Genomic DNA, 18,949 nt, shown 5'->3' on the forward strand with positions numbered 1-18,949 from the left:
CTGAAAAAATTACTGGAGAGCCTCGGTAGGAGATTTCCACTGACAAGAGCAAAAAATTGGAGAATTAGAAGATAGTTGATATTTTCCAGTCAGAGGCACAAAGAGAAAAGAATAAAGAAAAATGAACAGAGCCTCAGAGACCTGTGGTGTACTATGAAATATTCTCACACATGCATAATAAAAGTTCCAGAGGGAGAGGAGAGAGAAAAGGGGACAGAAAGAATATTTGAAGAAATAACAACTGAGAACTTTTTATGTTTGTTGGACCCAAGAATTCAGTGAACTCTAAACAGGATAAAATTAAGAGAGCCACTTGGACACATCATAAACAAACTGTTGGAAGATAAACACAGAATATTGAAAGCAGAGAGAGAAAAGTAGCTCATCACATACAAGGGATCTTCCATAAAATTAACAGTTGATTTTTAAGTTGGAAATGATAGAGGCCAGAAGTCAGTGTGTTGAAAGGAAAAGATTGTCAACCAATAATTCTGTGACAATAAAATTGTCCTTCAGAAACAAAGGAGAAATTAAGTCATTTGAAGATAAATAAAAATAGGGAATTTACTGCCAACAGATTTGCCCTAAAAGAAGTACTAAAATTAGGCACAGTAGGAGATCAACAACACTAACAGAACAGTTAAAACAATATATTTTAACAAAAGTTATGTGAATAGAGTCTCTGTTTCTCAAAATGTCTTACTGTTCTGTACTCACCCTCCTTGTGATGATCAGTCTGATAACTGGGATAGCTACTAAGTGACTGACCAGTGGGCAGGTAATGTATTCAACAGGATAAAGGAATGATTCAAGTCCTGGACAGGAGGGAGCAGGACAGTGTGAGATTTTTATCACACTACTTAGAATAGTGTATAATTCAAAACTTATGAATTGTTTATTCTGGAATTTCCATCTATTATGTTCTGAATGCAGTTGACCACAGGTAACTGAAACCAGGGAAAGTGAAACGGTGGATAAGAGGGGACTAATATAACACCCATCCTTCAAAAAGTCTTCCCAAAAATAAACGAGGGAACACTTCTTAACTCATTCTTTGAGGCAGATGTCAACCTGATACCACAGTCAGATAAATAAAACAGTTCACAAGAAAGCTATCGACCAATATCCATAATTAATATGGGTGTAAAAATCTGCTACAAAGTAATAGTAAACTGAATCCAACATGTAAAAAATAATATGACCAAGTACAATTTATCTTAGGAATATAAGGTTGGTTCAACATATGAAAATGAATTAATGAATGTTCCATATTAATAGAATAAAGGGTAAAGACCAAACGATCATCTCAACAAACTCAGAAAATATTTGACAAAATCCAGTATCGTTTTATGATTAAAACCAACTCAACAAACCAGTTAGTAATAGAAAAGAATGAATAAAGGCCATCTACGACGAAAAACCCTACAGCTAACATTGTACTTAATGGTAAAAAAATGGAAAGCTTTCCCCCTAAGATGAAGAGTTAGACAAGAATTGTCCACTTTTGCCACTTCCAGTTGAGTACTGTACTGGAGGTTCTAGCCAGGACATTTGGGTAAGAAAAAGAAATTAAAGGCATATATGTTGGAAAGGAAAAAGTAAAACTATTTCTGGTAGCCAGCATGATCATGTATATAGAGAATTAGCAATAATTAATAATTATTTTAAAAACTGACTAGAACTAATAAGTTTGACAGAGTTGCAGAATTCAAGATGATTATATAAAAATCACTTGCATTTCTAAATGCTAGCAATGAATAGTCTAGACATGAATTTAAGAAACCATTTACTATAGCATCAAAATGAACAAAATACTTGAGAATAAATTTTACACAAGAAAATATAAGATTTGTATACTAAAAAATACAAAAGATTATTTAAAGAAGACTCGAATGGAAAGAAACCTCATGTTCATGGAATGGAATACTTAATATCATTAAGATGGAAGTCCTTTCAATTGATGTACAGATTCAGTGCCATCTCTATGGAATTTCTAGCTGCCCCCCTCCCCTTTTTTTTGCTGAAATTGATTATCTGATCCTAAATCCATAAAGAAATACAAGAGATTAAGAATAGCCAAAACAATCTTGAAAGAAAAGAGCCAAATCGAAGGACCCACACTTCTGTATTATAAAACTTGCTACAAAGCTACAGTAAATCAAGACCGTAGTACTGGTCTGACAGTAGATATACAGATCAGTGGAGTAGAACTGATATGTAGAAATACATTTATGGTCATTGTTTTTTGGCAGAGGTATCAGGATAATTCAGTGGGGGAAAAATGACTTTTTGGACAAATAGTGCTGGGAATACAGGATTTCCACATGAAAAAAGATGAATGTCGATAGACTTACTCAAAATGGATGATAGACTAAATGTGAGAACTAAAACCATAAAACTTTTGGAAGAAAACATAGGCATGTAAATCTTCAGGACCGTGGTTTAGGTAAGGATTTCTGAGAAATTAAAAGCACAAGTGACAAAGGTAAAAATAGACAAATGGGGCTTTATCAGTGTTATAAACCTTTGTGCCTCAAAGGACTCTTATCAAGAAACTGAAAAGACAACCCATAGAGTGGGAGAAATAACTTCATATGTTTGAGAAGGATGTATTACTCAGAATGTATAAAGAACACTTAAAACTCAACAATAAAAAGACAAATGACCCAATTTAAAAACAAAGGATGTAAATATTTATGTTTCTCCAAATAGGACCAATAAGCACATGAAAAGATGCTCCTTAACTCACTAGAGAAATGTAAATCAAAACCACAGTGAGATACTATTTCACACCATTACAATGGTTATAGTAAAAAAGGTAGTAAGAAGTGTTAGGATGTGGAGAAGTTGAAAGCTTTATACATTGCTGGTGAGAATGTAAAAATAGTACAGTAACTTTGGAAAACACTTTGGTAGCCTTTAAAAATGGTAGACATAGAGTTACCATATGACTCCATGATTTCATTCAAGTATATACCTAAGACAGTTGAAAACATATGTTCAAACAAAAATTTGTACACAAATGTTCATAGCAGAATTATTCATAATAGCCATAAAATAGAAACCAAAAGTTCTATCATGTGTTTAATAGATAAATAAAATGTGGCATATCTATACAATTGAAAACTATTTACCCATAACAAGGAATGAAGTACTACTGCATGCTATAATGTGAGTAAAGCTTGAAAACAGTATGTTAAGTGAAAGTAGGCAGATCCAAAGGCCACATATTGTGTGATTTCATTTATATTAAATATACAGATAGGTATATCCATAGAGACAGAAAATAGATTAGTAATTGCCAGGTGCTGGGGGAAGGGAGCATTGGGAAGAGACACCTAATGGGTATAGGGTTTCTTTTGGGTATGCTGAAAATGTTCTGGAATTAGATAATGGTGATAGTTGTAAAGTGTGGTGACTTTATTTATAAACCCCTTTAAAAGGGTAAATTTGGTAATATGTGAATTATATGTCAGTATTAAAAGAGATGAGGAGAGAAAGCCTAAGTATTTGTGAGAGACCAAGCATACTGGCGCTCCCATCTCTGCCATATCTTGTCTCTGGCTGTCTTTACTCATCTGCAGTACTGATTGGGGCCCCTGTGGGCATTGTATTTGAGACATTTGTCCACATAAAGACTTATACACAAATGTTTATAGCAGCATTATTCATAATAGTCAAAAAGTGGAAATAACCCATATGTTTATCAGCAGATGAATGGATAAGCAAAATGTGACGTATCTGTACAATGGAATAATTTTTAGTTTAAAAAGGAATGAAATATTACATACCACAGCATAAACTTTGACATGATGTTATGTGAAAGAAGCCTGATATAAAAAAACCACACAATGTATGACTGCAAAATGTCCAGAATAGGGAAATTCATAGACAATAAAGTTGATTCATTATTGCCAGAGGCTAGGGACAGAGGGTAATGGGGAGTGAATGCTAATGGGTACAAGGACAGTTTATTTTTTGATTTTTTTTTTTTTAATTAATGGAAATGGTCTGCAATTAGTGGTGATCTGTGCAGAATTCTGTTAATATACTAAAAATCATTAAATTGTGCATTTTTAAGTATACTTTATGGTATTTTAGTAAAGTTGTTATTAAGAAAAACAACTAGAGAGAGATGATGGATAAAATACATGAAATATTACATATTTTTTTTAAAAAAACAAATGTGAATATAATAGGTATAGAAAACCTTTTGAAGGATATGTAACAAAATGTTAATAGTGTTTCTCTCTGGGTAGTATTACAAATGTTTTTATATTTTTGTATTTTCTATATTTTAGTACATTTAGTATGCATTAACTTTTATAATAAGGTGAAATAAATTACACAAGATAGATGAATGTGTTTGGTGATTAGAGGCTTTTGAACTTTTAGAGGTATGGCCCTTTAGAAGGGTAAAGTTGTAGTCTGTGTGGAGGGTAATGGAGGAGGGAGTTGGCGGTAATTGAGGTCCCCTGTGTAGATCATATATTCAAGAAGTTTGGCAGTGAATTTAAAGAAAGAGGGTAGAAAACAGAGCTTAAGAAGTCAGCATTTGTGTGAGAGACTGATTAGTATAATTTTGTATTTATGAATGTTTTATGGTTTACATATTATCTGATTTTTTCCTATAGTCAAATTAGGGAAGTAGGGCAGCCCTTGTTTTGTAGATGTGTAAACTGAGGCATACAACTGATTAAGTAGCTTGACCAACGTCAATTAAGTAGTTGGTAGTGGAAGTCCTTGATTCCAAAGCCAATGCTTTTCCTTCTGTGCCAAGCTGTGTGACAGAATAACTGAAGGGTATAAGAGTGAGGGTTTAAGGTATTCCAAGAGTTAAAGGGGAGTTGGATCAGGACCACAAGTATCGGAGTTCTCATTAGAAAAGAGTTCAAGACCAGCCTGGGCAACATGGTGAGACCCTCATCTCTACAAAAAAATTAGCCAGGCATGGTGGTACATGCCTATAGTCCCAGCTGCCAGGGTAGCTCAGTTGGGAGGATCACTTGAACCCAGGAGATCAAGGCTGCAGTAATCTGTGATTGCTCCACTGGCCACTATGCTCTAGCCTGGGCAACAAAGTGAGACCCTGTCTCAAAAAAAAGAAAAAAAGAAAAAGAAAAGGAGGGTTAGTCTGTGATAAGAGAAAGAAGTGTGTGCAAATGGCCATTTGAAAATATCAGAAGAAAAGGTGATTTTTGTACCAGTTTTTTGTGAGGAAATTCTTGTTTTTGTCATGAGATCAGGGAGATTAAATGGACCTCAGAGTAATAATTTTGCTTGCTAATAGTCATGTGGATAGTTAACATAGCAGTGACATTGTTTCAAAATAAAATTTTATTTTTCTTTCATTCAGATCTATTCTTACATATAGCCGAATTGGAGGACGAGTCAAGACGCTCACATTCTGCCAAGGCTCCCACTATTTAGCCATAGCATCTGATAATGGTGCTGTCCAGCTTCTTGGAATTGAGGCTTCTAAGCTACCCAAGTCTCCTAAAATCCATCCTCTACAAAGCAGGTATCTATCTCTTGTTTTTTTTAAACATTATATTTAGTGCACTACAATACCTAAACTCTTCTTCCTACCCTGCAATGTAGTTGGGATCAGCTGATGGTCTCTTACATTACACTTCTTTTTTTAAGCCCATAAAACAAATAAACAATGCTTCCAGCTCAAAACTGTCACATGTGGTTAGTCTCAGAAGATGACGTCTATATATCTTACCTTCTACAAACTTGTCAAGAGGTCAAAAAGGGCGGCTTGGAACTTGCAGGTCATCCCAGTGTTGAGTTGGTCTGAATAACCTAATTACCAGTTATGTCTTCTGTCTGAGCTACTAAAAGCACAACTCTGGCTAATTTTAAGAATGTGAGTGTTCTTCATTAAAGAAAACTCAAATGTCAGCATTCTGTTGCTTGTCGTTAAAAATCTCTGAAGTTGATGGGGACATGGAGAAGAGCATTTACAGATGATTTGCTTATCATTTTAAAACAAAATAGCAGTGGTTTTATTTAAGAATTTTCTTAATTTTTTATAAATTGTGGTTGCTTACAGATTAAATGCATACAAGGTAAGACATTTAAAGACAAAGCAGAATAAATTTTGACCAATATGTGTTACACACTGAAGATTTCAAAGACAAGATACATTATCCTCTAAGAATATGCAGTTTAGTGGGAAAAATGGACAAATTAACGGACAATTTCTATTCAGTGTGGTAATTTTTGCATGGATAACAGCAGCCAGCCTGAAAGGGTAAGACCAGGTGTGAGTTAGCCAGGTGAAGCAGGGTGGTTGAGAAGGGCCAGGTGGAGGTGGTGGACCCCACAGAAGAACACAAAATGGGGAGTTGTTTAGTTTAGTGGATAACTCATGGCTATTAGGTAGCGTAAGGCAGAAAGGGTTATTTGTTGGGTCACCTTGGATTTTGTTTTTGTTGTTTTGTTTTACTTTTGGATCTAAAAAGATGTTATTTTTCACACATTCATTAAACAGATTTAAGCAGCTTTTGTCCAGGACATATTCTGAATGGTCTTTAACAACAAATATCTGCCCATTCTGAAGAAAAGCTGTTTCAGCAGAGGATGACTATAGTAAAGTATCTATTGAGTTTCATGTAAATTACTTAATAACTTGGCAGGGTGCTTTGTGTGATGACTGAGCCCACAGGCCACACATGCAGACAGACATGCACATTCAGTGCACGGTTGTCTGTTAACCAACAGCACTTTTCACTATAAATGTTATTGTCTTAAAGCAAACATTAACTACCGGGATAAGGTGACTGGCAGGATGTTTAGCTTTTACTCTTTCTCACAGTGTGTGCTTCAAAGAAACCTTGCCATAAGTCTTCGATTGTTTTGGTTCTATCCATTGTTGTCGTAGATAGCTCTTACCAGTTAAAATTTGTGGAAGGAACCATTTCACATTTTACTTGGCAGTTGGATTTTTCATCACTCCTCAATGGGAAAATATGGTCAAAATTAGAATATATATAAGTACAGTTGGATGGGAACAGTAAGCTCCTGTCTTTATGTGACAGGTTGCAGTCAAAACTGTTACATGAACAAAAGTATTTCGAACAAAATTACCTTCAGGCTATGTGTATAAGATGTATAAAATTACCTTCAGGCTATGTGTATATGAAACAAATGAATTTCATATTTAGACCTGGGTCCCATTCCCAAGATACCTCCTTATGTATATGCAAATAATTCATACTAAAAAAAAATCCAAAATCTGAAACAGTTGTGGTCGTAAGCATTTTGGATATGTGATAATTAACCTGTATGTGCTAACATCAATCCTCCCTCAAACGATGCACTGAGAAGGGCACATCACTTCTGTGGTATCCTTCCCAATAAAACATAATTTCAGGATAATAATGAGAAAACATCAGACAAACCCAAATCAAGGAACATTCTCTAAAATAGTTTTCAAAAATATCAAGGTCATGAAAGATTAAGGAACTGTGACAGATTAGAAGAAATTTAATATTGCCATGTATTTTCTTGGATCAGATCCTGGAATAGTAAAAGGACACTAGTGGGAAAACTAATAAAATCAGAATACATTCTGTACTCTAATTACTAGTATTATATCAAGGTTAATTTCTTAGTTTTGATAAATGTTCTATGGTTATGTAAGTTGTACTTAAGGGGAAGCTTGAGTGAAGGATATGTAGGACTCTACTATTTTTGGAATTCTTCTCTAAGTCTGGAATTTTTTTAATGTATCGGCTTTATGATGGAGTCACATAGTTTTTCTTTGACTATGGACAGGATATGAATTCATTTTAAATGGAAACTAGTGCTATGTTTTCAGTGACTGGAAACGTCTGCACTTTGTGTATTTCTCTAGAATTCTAGATCAGAAGGAGGACGGTTGTGTTGTGGATATGCATCACTTCAACTCTGGGGCGCAGTCTGTTCTTGCCTATGCCACTGTGAATGGCTCTCTGGTTGGCTGGGATCTTAGGTCTTCAAGCAATGCGTGGACTTTAAAGCATGATTTAAAGTCGGGCCTCATCACTTCCTTTGCTGTGGACATTCACCAATGCTGGCTCTGCATTGGTAAGCTAACTTTCAAGTCATTGACTGGGCTTTGAATGCCACTTATGCCTGTAATTGCCGTCTTGTGAAAGCAGTTTTTTCCTTTTTGTTTATTGGTAATTTTTCCCATCTTTTTTTCCCATAATCATGTTAAAATATCTTGCAATTTAATTTTTATTCATTAAAAAATAGATTTGAAAGGATAAAGTAGTATCTTAAGGCATAAAGGTTTCCACCTTATCCTTGTTCTTAAATGAGGCTTCTTACTTTATAATCGTTAAGTGATCAGATTTGCTGGCATTCTCTTACTCTGCCAGTGAAACAGCAGACTTGATTTAAAGAAAATAGCATTTGAGATTGGGCAGACATGGTTTAAATTCCAGTAGCTTTAGGCAAGTTATTTAACTCCTCTGAATTCAGCTATCTTCATCTTCAAATGGGGATAATCCTTTCAAGGGCAGTGTTGAGGATTTAATGACGTATAAGGATCTCTCACAGTGCCTGGTGTTGGGAGAAGAGCTAAGCAATGGTTTCTTACTTTATTATTTGCCTTGTCTCCAAAGGCTAAAGGTGAACCAAGTGATCTAGCTTGCTTAAACAGGATTTTAAAAAATGTATTGTTGCATGATATTCCATTTATAGGTAACAGTTTTTGTATCCCTCTATCCCTCAGTTGATGGATAGCTAAGTTGTTTTTAGGTTTGGCTTTTCAGAGTCAACCTGCTGTAAATATTTCCAAATAAGTCTTTGTAAGGACATACATATTTCCATTTCAGGCATATTTATACCCAAGAATGGGATTGCTGCCTTTGTAAAATGTATTTTTTAATTGACAATCATATATATTTGTGTGGTACAGTGTGATGTTTTGATATATGTATTAATTGTGGGGTGATTAAATCAAACCAACAAACCTGTCACCTTAATACTTGCTGTGAAAACATTAAAAGTTTATTCTTTTGGCAACTTTGAAATATACTGTATGATAGTCACCATTCTGTGCAGATCACCAAAGCTTATTCCTCCTAACTGAAACTTGGTACTGTTGGATCAACGTCTCCCCTTTTCCCATCTGCCCCTTTCTTCAAGTTTCGCATTTTCCCCTGTGGTGCTTTGAACCTGCGCCTTGAGAAGCTACCACGTTTTATTTTCTAGTTGGCATGCTTATTCAGAGGAATTATCTTCTGTGCTTGAATTTAGGTTTTCTAGATTTCCCTAACTTATATTTGTTACACTGTTAAGTGTGTGCCCTTTGCTTTGTTATTTTTTATACAGTTTATATGGAATACATTTTTTTTGCCTTTTGTGTGAATAAACTGCACAGGTACAGGAAGATGTACATACCTGTCTGTAGAATGTTTAAGAGAGAAGGATAAATGGAAACAACTGAAATCTGATATCTGCAAAGCTGCTGCTAAAGTGATCATTGAATGCTAGTAAAACATCTTTGGGTGTTTAAGGCAGTGTGAACATTTTGACTTAACAAATTCATTTTATATCTTCTCAGTAATAGCTTCTGTTTTTGTGGGTACCTTTGGCAGTTAATAACAATATCAGTAACTAATGACTTATTTTCAATTTACATTCATTAGTACTGTAGCAGCATTTTGATAAGCACTTTATATCTCTGTTACTTAACAATCAAAGGGGTACTGTTTGAAACTGGTGAGACAGCTTCATGAGAACAAACCTTTTTTTAAGTAACAAAGGCATTTTTCAAATAAATTCATACAAAGCTAATACTGTTTACCATTTGTATAAATGGAGCTTGATGTGCTTTGATCATTAGATGGTAATTTTTTTGTGCTTTTATCTTTAAGGTACAAGCAGTGGTACCATGGCTTGTTGGGACATGAGGTTCCAGTTGCCAATTTCAAGTCACTGTCATCCTTCCAGGGCTCGAATCAGGCGCCTCTCGATGCACCCTCTGTATCAGTCCTGGGTGATTGCAGGTAAGATGCAGGACTGGCTTTTATGTGTTGGGAGATTTTCTTAGAAAGTACATAAAAACCTTCTGCAAAACTCATGTTTTTAGTTTTTACATATGAACTGAATGCTTCTCTTCTGATTGTGGAGGTTCCCCACTACTGATACCTCACTGTCATCTAATATTTATTATGTTCAGAAATCATCTCATCGGTCACCGTCATTACTCTCCATTCTTAACTGTCCACTACCATCTCCTATTCTTTTTTTCTCCTTTGTCCCCTATTTTTGTTAAAGCTGCCACCATCTGCCTAGAGAGCTAAGTTAGAAACCTTGATTCATCCATCTCCGTTGCAATTTCTTGTTGCTCTGTTTCCTTTGTGGTGCTTGAAAGTTTCCCTTCCCTCCTTGGGTATTAAAATTTTGTTGTATGGCTCCTGGGTAAGACACTTAGACAAGTCTTGAAACTGATTTTCCTCATCTTTAATATGTAGTTAAAAATATACTTGTAGAGTTATAAGGAATTGAGATAAAACATGCAAAGTATATACTCTAGTACACAATTAATGCTTGATAAATAATAACATTATTATTATTATTTGAGATGGAGTTTCGCTCTTGTTACCCAGGCTGGAGTGCAATGGCGAGATCTCGGCTCACCGCAACCTCCACCTCCTGGGTTTAAGCAGTTCTCCTGCCTCAGCCTCCTGAGTAACTGGGACTACAGGTGCACGCCACCATGCCCAGCTAATTTTGATATTTTTAGTAGAGACGGGGTTTCACCATATTGACCAGGATGGTCTTGATCTCTTGACCTCGTGATCCACCCGCCTTGGCCTCCCAAAGTGCTGGGATTATAGGCGTGAGCCACCGCGCCCGGCCAACTCTTATTATTATGTTTTCCCCTCAGCCCTGTTTCCTCTAGGCTCTTTGTGATCCCTTCTTGTACACCTAGTCCATCTCATAGACTGCTGCTATAAAAGTCACCATGTTGCCAAGTTCTGTGGCCATTATTGTGAGCCCTTTGCTGACTTACCATTTGATTAGTTGATTTCCATTGTTTTCAGATACTCTCCTTACCTGGGTTCAAGGACATTTCTCTTGTTTCTCCTAACTCTTGATCTGCTGGTCCCTTCTCATCTTCCTGGCCTTAAATTGGGGCCTGCTATAGGACCCAGTCTTTGGTCTCAACCACTTCTACACTGGCTGTGTGTGTGATCTCATGCAATCTCATGCTTTAACTACTACCTTTATTCAGACTCTTATATATCTATTTAAAATCTCCTTTAAGATGTCTAATAGCCATTGAAAACTCCACATCTAACTAAACTGATGCTTGATTTCCTCTCCACTGAGTCTCTCTACCACTGCCTCCTACCACTCTTCCTATGGTATTCTCTCAGTAAATGGCAACTAGTTGCTCAGAAGCCTGGAATTGTCCTTGACTGTTCTTTTTCTCATCCCACTTCCAGTCCACTAGCCAGTCCTGTAAGTTCTATTTTAAAGTATATCCAGAATTTGATCACTGTTTACTACCTCCATCACTATCTCCCTAGTCCAAACCACTGTAGTCTCTTCCTATTAACACAATATTCTCTCTGCAGCCTGCTTCTGCTGAACCTCTTAAGACCATTTTTGTTTTCTTCTGCTTAATACCTTCTGTTGGCTTCTCGGTCCAAAAGACTTTATGGGACCTGCCTTCTTGCCACCTCTCTGACCTTCTCTATCACTCAGCATTCTAACAGGAAACAGTACCACACTCAAGGTAGCGTAATTTAAGGAGAATTTATTTTCAAAGAAAATTGTTTACAAAGGTTTGGGGGTATCAGAAAAGATAGCACAGTAATACAGGTTGGTAACAGCAAAGGAGCAGTAGAAGGTAAGAGGAGAGGAGAGTATGGTTACTGAATTTGGAAAGAACTTGAGTACAGAAGGCCACCTTGAAGGAGCAGTGACTTTGAGGTGAGGGATAAAAACAGCCTGATGGGAATGACCTGACTTTCTTCCCTCCCTTAGATCTCCCAGTAGGGTTCCCCATAGGCATGTATTAGTTTGCCATTACACCACAACTTATTTAAAATTCTGGAGGCCAGAAGTCTGAAATGGGTTTTGTGGACCAAAATCAAGGTAGCAACAGAACTGTCTTCCCTCTGGAAGTACTATAGGAACATCTCTTTCCTTGCCTTTTCCTGCTTCTAGAACTAAATTCCTTGGCTAATGGCACCTCTTTTCATCTTCAGAGCCAGCAACATAGCATCTTGTTTCATTGTTACATTGCTTTTTGTTCTTGCTGCCAAATCTGCCTCCCTCGTCTAAGCAGATTTGTGATTGCATGTGGGGGCTCCCCCTGAGTAATCCAGAATAATCTGTCTTAAGGTCCTTAACTTCATCACATTGGTAAAGTCACTTAGCTATATAAGGTACCATTCACAGGTTATAGGACTTGGGTATCTTTGGGCCATTATTTAGCTTACCACAGGCCAGTGAATCTAGCCAGCTTGTTGATGTGGTTCATTCAGGTCAGATTTAGAGCAGCAAATGGAAAGTGACCAGCGCTGCTGCCCTTTCTCCTACTTATCTCCCATTCTCGGTCTGCTCCTGCCACACTGACTTGTTCTTTGAACTCAGCACACTCCTGCTTTGCATTTTGTCTGTTGTCTTCACTAGAATGGAAGTTCCATGAAACTGGGAATTTTTCTGCTTTGTTTGCCATCTTTTCTTCAGTGTCTAGTACAATGACTAGACCATAGTAAAAATATTTACTGTATTTAACGACTCAGCAAATAACAATAAGTGAATAAAGCTTGTTATATTGTCTCTCTCCCTGAGAGAAAGAGGTTTATCTTTCTCTCAGGACTGCAGTTTGTTTTGCTGCAATCTTCCCCAGCTCTTCTTTTTGTCTGAGTCATGGTTCTTGCCTTTGTCTCCATTAGCTGTTCAGGGCAACAATGAAGTGTCCATGTGGGACATGGAGACTGGTGACAGAAGATTCACTCTCTGGGCCAGCAGTGCACCACCACTTTCTGAATTACAGGTTTGACTTCAGTTTTTACTGTAAAGGATGACGTTATTCCCCATATCCTAAGCACTTTCAGGTGTTTAACCTATTATCTGTTGGGCTTTTGGGTTATATTTAAATTTGGGTATTCAGTAACATCAAGTTTCATGTGGCCATTGCTACATGAGTGTTTCCTTGCTAGTGGTCTGCATCACTGGGTAAGTAAGTTGCTAGTCCCATAAAGCTTGGGATGTTTAGGAAAAGCCCAGATTGAAGTAGATAGGGCGTACATAACTGGTCTCTCACTTCTTCAAGTTACCAGGTGCTTATAAAGCTTCTGCCAGTTAACTTGCCTGTAGAAGTAGCACCATCATTTATGGCATACACTGATGTCTTTTATTTGACTCCATATTTATTTCTTTTAAGCCTTCTCCTCATAGTGTTCATGGTATCTACTGTAGTCCTGCAGATGGAAATCCTATCCTGCTAACAGCTGGCTCAGATATGAAAATAAGGTACAATATCTCAACGAATACTTAAAAAGAATAAAATGTAGATGGATACTTTTACAAGGTGTTAGATATTGATGGCACTATAATGTTTAAAATCATCTTACAAGGACAGCTGTTAATCCTTTCTTTGTAACCAATAGTACACTATTCTACAAAAACCTCTACAATGCATTGATGAAGATAAGCCAATGATTATTAGTTCTTCCCACTGTCCTATAGAGATTGTCATCATTTTTTTCCTCTTCCGTAGGTTTTGGGACTTGGCTTACCCAGAAAGGTCCTATGTTGTTGCAGGAAGTACTAGTTCCCCATCTGTGTCCTACTACAGGAAAATAATTGAAGGCACTGAAGTTGTCCAGGTACAGTAGTCTTTTCATTTCTTTCAATTTTTATAAGCATAAACATGGCTTTTGTAAACAGAATTAAGATAAATGGCTTGATGCAAGAGAGGAGTACTTTGAATTTATTTTTTCTTGAATTTTCTTTATTAAAAAAAATTAACTTTTGTTAAGGTAAAATAAGTACATATAGGTGATAGCTCAGTTGACCAGTAGGTACTTTATAACATCATAAAGAAGCACTTTTATTATCCTCTTACAAATGAAAAAGGCACAGTGAAGTTAAGTAACTTGTTCAGGATCACACAGCTAGGAAACAGAAAGCTGGAATTCAAACCTGGCTGTTGGCACTGTAAAGTTTGTATTCTTAACTCAGGCAAAAACTTCAAGTAAGAAAACATACCTTTGGTGCCTGGGCCAGAGAGAGTAGGTGCTCCATATGTGAAAGTGTGCTTCCTCCATGACAAATATTAATAAGCTTTAGAAGTACTAGAACATCTGCTAGTATTCTATCCCTTTTTTCTTTTGATGTTGGCAAAAGTTAATGTGCACACAATATTGGCCTGAAATAAGTTTACCATGTTTATAAGTGGCTACTCATGAAATATGACTAGGACCCTAGAATGTCATTTTGGCTCCTTATTTTGCTCAGTGTATTTGTGAAAGCATGACTACTTTACAAACAGTGTTGACTTAAATACAACACGAGCATCTCAGAAGCACGACTATTGACGGGAGGAAGAATGTGGTACAGAGTTTAACTTCCGGCTTTCTCCCTGACTTTTAATCACCAAACAGGAAATTCAGAATAAGCAGAAAGTAGGACCAAGTGATGACACCCCTCGAAGGGGCCCAGAGTCCCTGCCCGTGGGACATCACGACATCATCACTGATGTTGCCACATTCCAGACAACACAGGGCTTCATTGTAACTGCTTCTAGAGATGGGATTGTGAAGGTGTGGAAATAAAAATCTACTGATTTGTATAAATTGTAATAAAGTTATAAATATACTACTGTAACTCAAGAGAAAAGGCATTTCTAAAGAACGGATTCATTTGCTTAACTTTCAAAATTATGTCTATATTACTGTTTTATGACTAAATCATACCCAAAATGGTTAAGATGTACTTGACTAGTTTACTTATGCATCTCTTTGCAAGACTCAGCCAGCCAATAATGTCTGGGATTTTTATTGTATATGATGTTACAGAGATGAGAAATGTAAAATATGAAAATGTTTATTTTGTATTGAAAAAGATGGTTGAAAAGATGGTTGTAAGCTATTATAGTAAACACATTTTTGCTATTAAAAATGCTATTCAAAGCAGTCAGTATTCATGCATCCTAACAGTTTGTGCTTTCCGTGATGTTTTTAAATGGTAAATTTTAGCAGCATTTGTTCTAAGGTGAAGAAATAGACTCTGTATCACAAGGAATCAACGACAAAACTAGGTGTTAGGTCCAAATCTCTGGGCTCTAAATATTGTGCTATTTCTGCTCTGTCTTATATATCTTGTGTGTTTTACAATTTGCCTTATTAGTTATCTAACACTGTAGAATTGATTTCCAACATATTAGTTATACAAGTGTGCCTCTTCTTGGCCATTATGTTTTATGGGCTATACCATAAATTCTGACACTGGGCCCAACAACTTGCTTTTATCCAGCATAGACTATTGAACGCATGAAAAAGAAAACTAAAGTTGTTAAAAAATAATACACCAGACGTTTATATTTTTAAAAGGCCAAAATTGGTCTTTTCCACTAAGATAAACCCCTTTAAGGTTATGGATTACTATTTGCATACAGACTCTCTCCGTATTTAATTCTCATGCACTTGTAGGAGGGTTTATTATATTCAAAATATTTTAGTTTAAAATTAGTTACATGAGTCTATAAAACTAAAAGGTTGAATAGATAATCTCAGCCAAGGGAAGAGCCTACTTGCTTAGAAATACTCTAAGAATTTTCTGTAGTTTTATAATTATATAACTAAAAGTTACAGTATGTATGGTTTACAAAGTATATATCTAGTTTCATGATTCAGTACAATCACCCCTAGGTATCTCTGGGGTATTGGTTCCAGGACCTCCCAAGGATTCTAAAAGCCACAGATGCTCTAGTCTCTTATATAAAATGATGCTGTATTTGCATATAGTCTACACACATCTTCTCATATACTTTAAGTTATTTCTAGGTCACTTGTGATACCTAATACAATGTAAATTCTTTATAAATAGTTGTTACACTGTATTGTTTAGAGAATGAAAAGAAGAACATCTGTACATGTTCAGTACAGACACAACCATCCTTCTTTTCTGAATATTTTTTATCCATGGTTGAATTTATGGATGTGAAACCCACAGCTACAGAGAGCCAACCGTACTTAGTTTTTAGACAGGTAAACAACAAAACTACAGTTACTTGTTTACTGACAAAAAATGCCCAGTCGTTCAGAAACCTCGAAGTTAGGAGTGATAGTCTAACTAGGCTTGATAGCTTAGTGGATTAGTAGAAATTGCAAATTTGTCATTGTCATGTTGCCTTTGTTTCCCTTAAAGTTTGCTAAGACCATATTTACAGGATTTCTAGCTACTAAGTCAGATTTAGAGTCTGCAGGGGTTGGGGAAAATTTTTTTTTTGATATATAAACTGTAATGCTGAGATGGACTTCAGCCTGGAGCCATTAGATAAGCTGTCAGACTGATAAATGTGGGAAATGCTGAGGGAAAAAATGACAGAGATATCCTTTTCTCCCCTTACCAGAGATATTCTTCTCTGTCCCCTTGCCCCACAAAAGAGCCCCAGTTTTGGGAAAAAAAAAAGTTATTTGGTTGAATTCTAAGTATTACAATCTGATGCCATGTTAAGTTGCATCTCCTTTCAACCTCTACTTAAAAAAAAAGTGACTCATAGCTCAGTGCAGAGATAATGGGAGGCAGTTCCTTTACAGTCAAAGGAGCGTCCTGCTTGTGTGATTCCTGGTTTAAATATGGCGTTATTAAATTTATCTTCAACTTAATTTTTGCTGTTTCCACTTTTAGGAGAAAGAGGTAAATCAGGGAAAATAGTAATATTAGGGATTTTTAGAAAAGAACTTCCATTTGCAGCATGCCTTAGAGCTCTCACCTATTAGTAATTCAATGCTAAAAATAATCTGTCGCCAAGGGAATATTTGTTTGGTGTTCTTCACTTGCCAGTGCAGAAAAAGAGACAAATACACCTTAATAGTACTTGTAACAATTAACAAAAGGAGTTTGTGCTTAACTCAAAGTTAACCAGAAAAATCCCTTTCATTAAAATATATCGTAAATATTGCTCATTAATTTCCTGTACTGGAAACATTTTTCCTGAACCCCTAAGCACCACTTAGGATAGATGAAACAAACCTGATGTGTTTTATTCTTCTCTATTACCTGAGTATGAATGTGATATGTAACTCCTTGAATTTCTTGCTCCTCTGAAGACATTAGGTACTGTCTTTGGATTTGCCTGAGTAAGAATGGCAGAAGTGGTTTTACAAAAAATACTGCAGATAAATTTTCTTTCCAAGTTTTATGAACATAGGTATAGGAAAGAAAATCTGAATGTCCTCGGTGTCAGTATCCATCTGCTCCATGCATCCAAGCAGGGCTTCTTTCCATTCCCAAAGAGAGGGATATTCTGGCCTAACAGGGCCATTGCTACCAACTGTGGAGCCAGCCCTTAGACTGAAGTAAGATCTGAACATTGTGTTAAAATTAAATAACGCTATAGTTATTGGGTGTTGTTGAAAATAACCCTATCATAAAAATAAAAATTAAATGCAGATGAGGACACAGCCATCAGAGCATGCTGCTAGAGACCAGGTACTTCTAAAACCTTTCCTGCTCTAAACTTACTCTGATCTCTAGCATCTCTACAACTGCATATGAATTTGTAGATTAAAACCACAGTTTTCTTATGTTTTTCCACACTGTGTGTATTTAAGGGTGTTTTTAAGAGCTCTGCCAGTCATGTTTTGGTGCTGTTTATTACTGACTGAACAGCTACCTGATAGGTAAAAGTAACTCAGAGCTTCATCTGTGACAAGTTGTGTCTTGACTCTCCTTGTCTAAAGAATATATGGATTAGTGAAAATAATAAATGACCGTAAGAGGAAAGACAGACTAAAAGTCCATCAAAATTTGAAGCTCCTTCAAAATGGGAGTAAGCTTCATAATGAAGAGAAAATTTCTAGCTCAAAAGCAGTAGTTTATGTTCTGTGGGAATTAATGACTTTTTCAGTGAGTTTAGGAGGATTTAGAGCTGGAGAAAATTATCCTTTCTCTTCAGTCCAAGCAAACTCCCACAGTGGTGTGCTTAAATGGAATAGTCATGGAAGGTCAAATTTTTAAAAAGATGATATATAAACAGCATCCATTTCTAGGGTAAATTTTGGAGTGGCTTAAAACATTTAAAAATAACTTGGTTAAATAGATGAGCATTAGACATTACTAAGGAGAGGAGGATGAGTGCAGAAAATGAACTGGACAGAGACAAAAGAATTAAACCCATGCAAACATACGCATACATCATAAAAATTTTACCTTCAAATTATGTCTCCATTAGACTTTTCAGAACACTTCTTTCATTCTTCTGTCTTCTAATGAAACAGTTCTTGGATATATCAGTCTTAGAGTGCTGGAATTGTCAGGAGTGGTCAAATAAATGAACAAGATAAATCAATACCAATGAATACAGGAGGTCAAGTCACCTGATAACCTACAAACTGTTGCTTGAGTTCTGGCAGCAGATTTAGTTTATTTAAGTCCAGAGTCTTACCATGCTTCCTAAGGCTATGTTGTTCAAGCATTTTTTTTACCGTGTCGTTTAAGAGCAGTTTTTGTCACCCTTTTTCCATTCTTAAAAATGTGGGAGGTGTTTCTGATAAAATTTTGAATAGCATCATCTCTGCCACTTCTTGCTACTCTTGAAAGGTATTTTTTATCTTGAAAGAATTTTGCCTTCTGTAACACATCTTCTTTCAGGGTAGCTTTATGTGGTCCAGGAACAAAGCTATACAACAAAAGAGAACATCACAGAAGATAAATGCCATTTCAGCTTTAATAGACTACGTATTAGTCTGTCTTACTAAAT

The 18,949-nt window shown here is 36.2% G+C and overlaps 2 protein-coding genes across 3 annotated transcripts in view; one reads left to right on the top strand and one right to left on the bottom strand.

Moving 5' to 3' along the window:
- The window catches only part of PIK3R4 (phosphoinositide-3-kinase regulatory subunit 4), an 85,351-nt gene that overhangs the window by 53,829 nt on the left and 12,573 nt on the right, over positions 1–18,949 (top strand). Inside the window, exons 14-20 of one of the 2 annotated variants that reach the window (XM_017965868.4) lie at positions 5,357–5,521; positions 7,865–8,076; positions 9,876–10,007; positions 12,915–13,015; positions 13,406–13,494; positions 13,742–13,850; positions 14,628–15,158. In XM_017965868.4, coding sequence (XP_017821357.2) covers positions 5,357–5,521; positions 7,865–8,076; positions 9,876–10,007; positions 12,915–13,015; positions 13,406–13,494; positions 13,742–13,850; positions 14,628–14,798 — 979 coding nt within the window. In that variant the 3' untranslated portion in view covers positions 14,799–15,158. Of the gene's footprint in view, positions 1–5,356; positions 5,522–7,864; positions 8,077–9,875; positions 10,008–12,914; positions 13,016–13,405; positions 13,495–13,741; positions 13,851–14,627; positions 15,159–18,949 lie in introns of those variants that run through there. The other variant, XM_054247176.2, reaches the window with a different exon arrangement.
- COL6A6 (collagen type VI alpha 6 chain) overlaps positions 15,056–18,949 on the bottom strand; it is a 154,553-nt gene continuing 150,659 nt past the window's right edge. The window contains exon 38 of the mRNA XM_002759687.6: positions 15,056–18,868. Coding sequence (XP_002759733.5) covers positions 18,658–18,868 — 211 coding nt within the window. The 3' untranslated portion in view covers positions 15,056–18,657. The remainder of the gene's footprint in view (positions 18,869–18,949) is intronic.

The sequence above is a fragment of the Callithrix jacchus genome, chromosome 17 (assembly GCF_049354715.1).
Source record: "Callithrix jacchus isolate 240 chromosome 17, calJac240_pri, whole genome shotgun sequence".
NCBI classification, from domain to species: domain Eukaryota; kingdom Metazoa; phylum Chordata; class Mammalia; order Primates; family Cebidae; genus Callithrix; species Callithrix jacchus.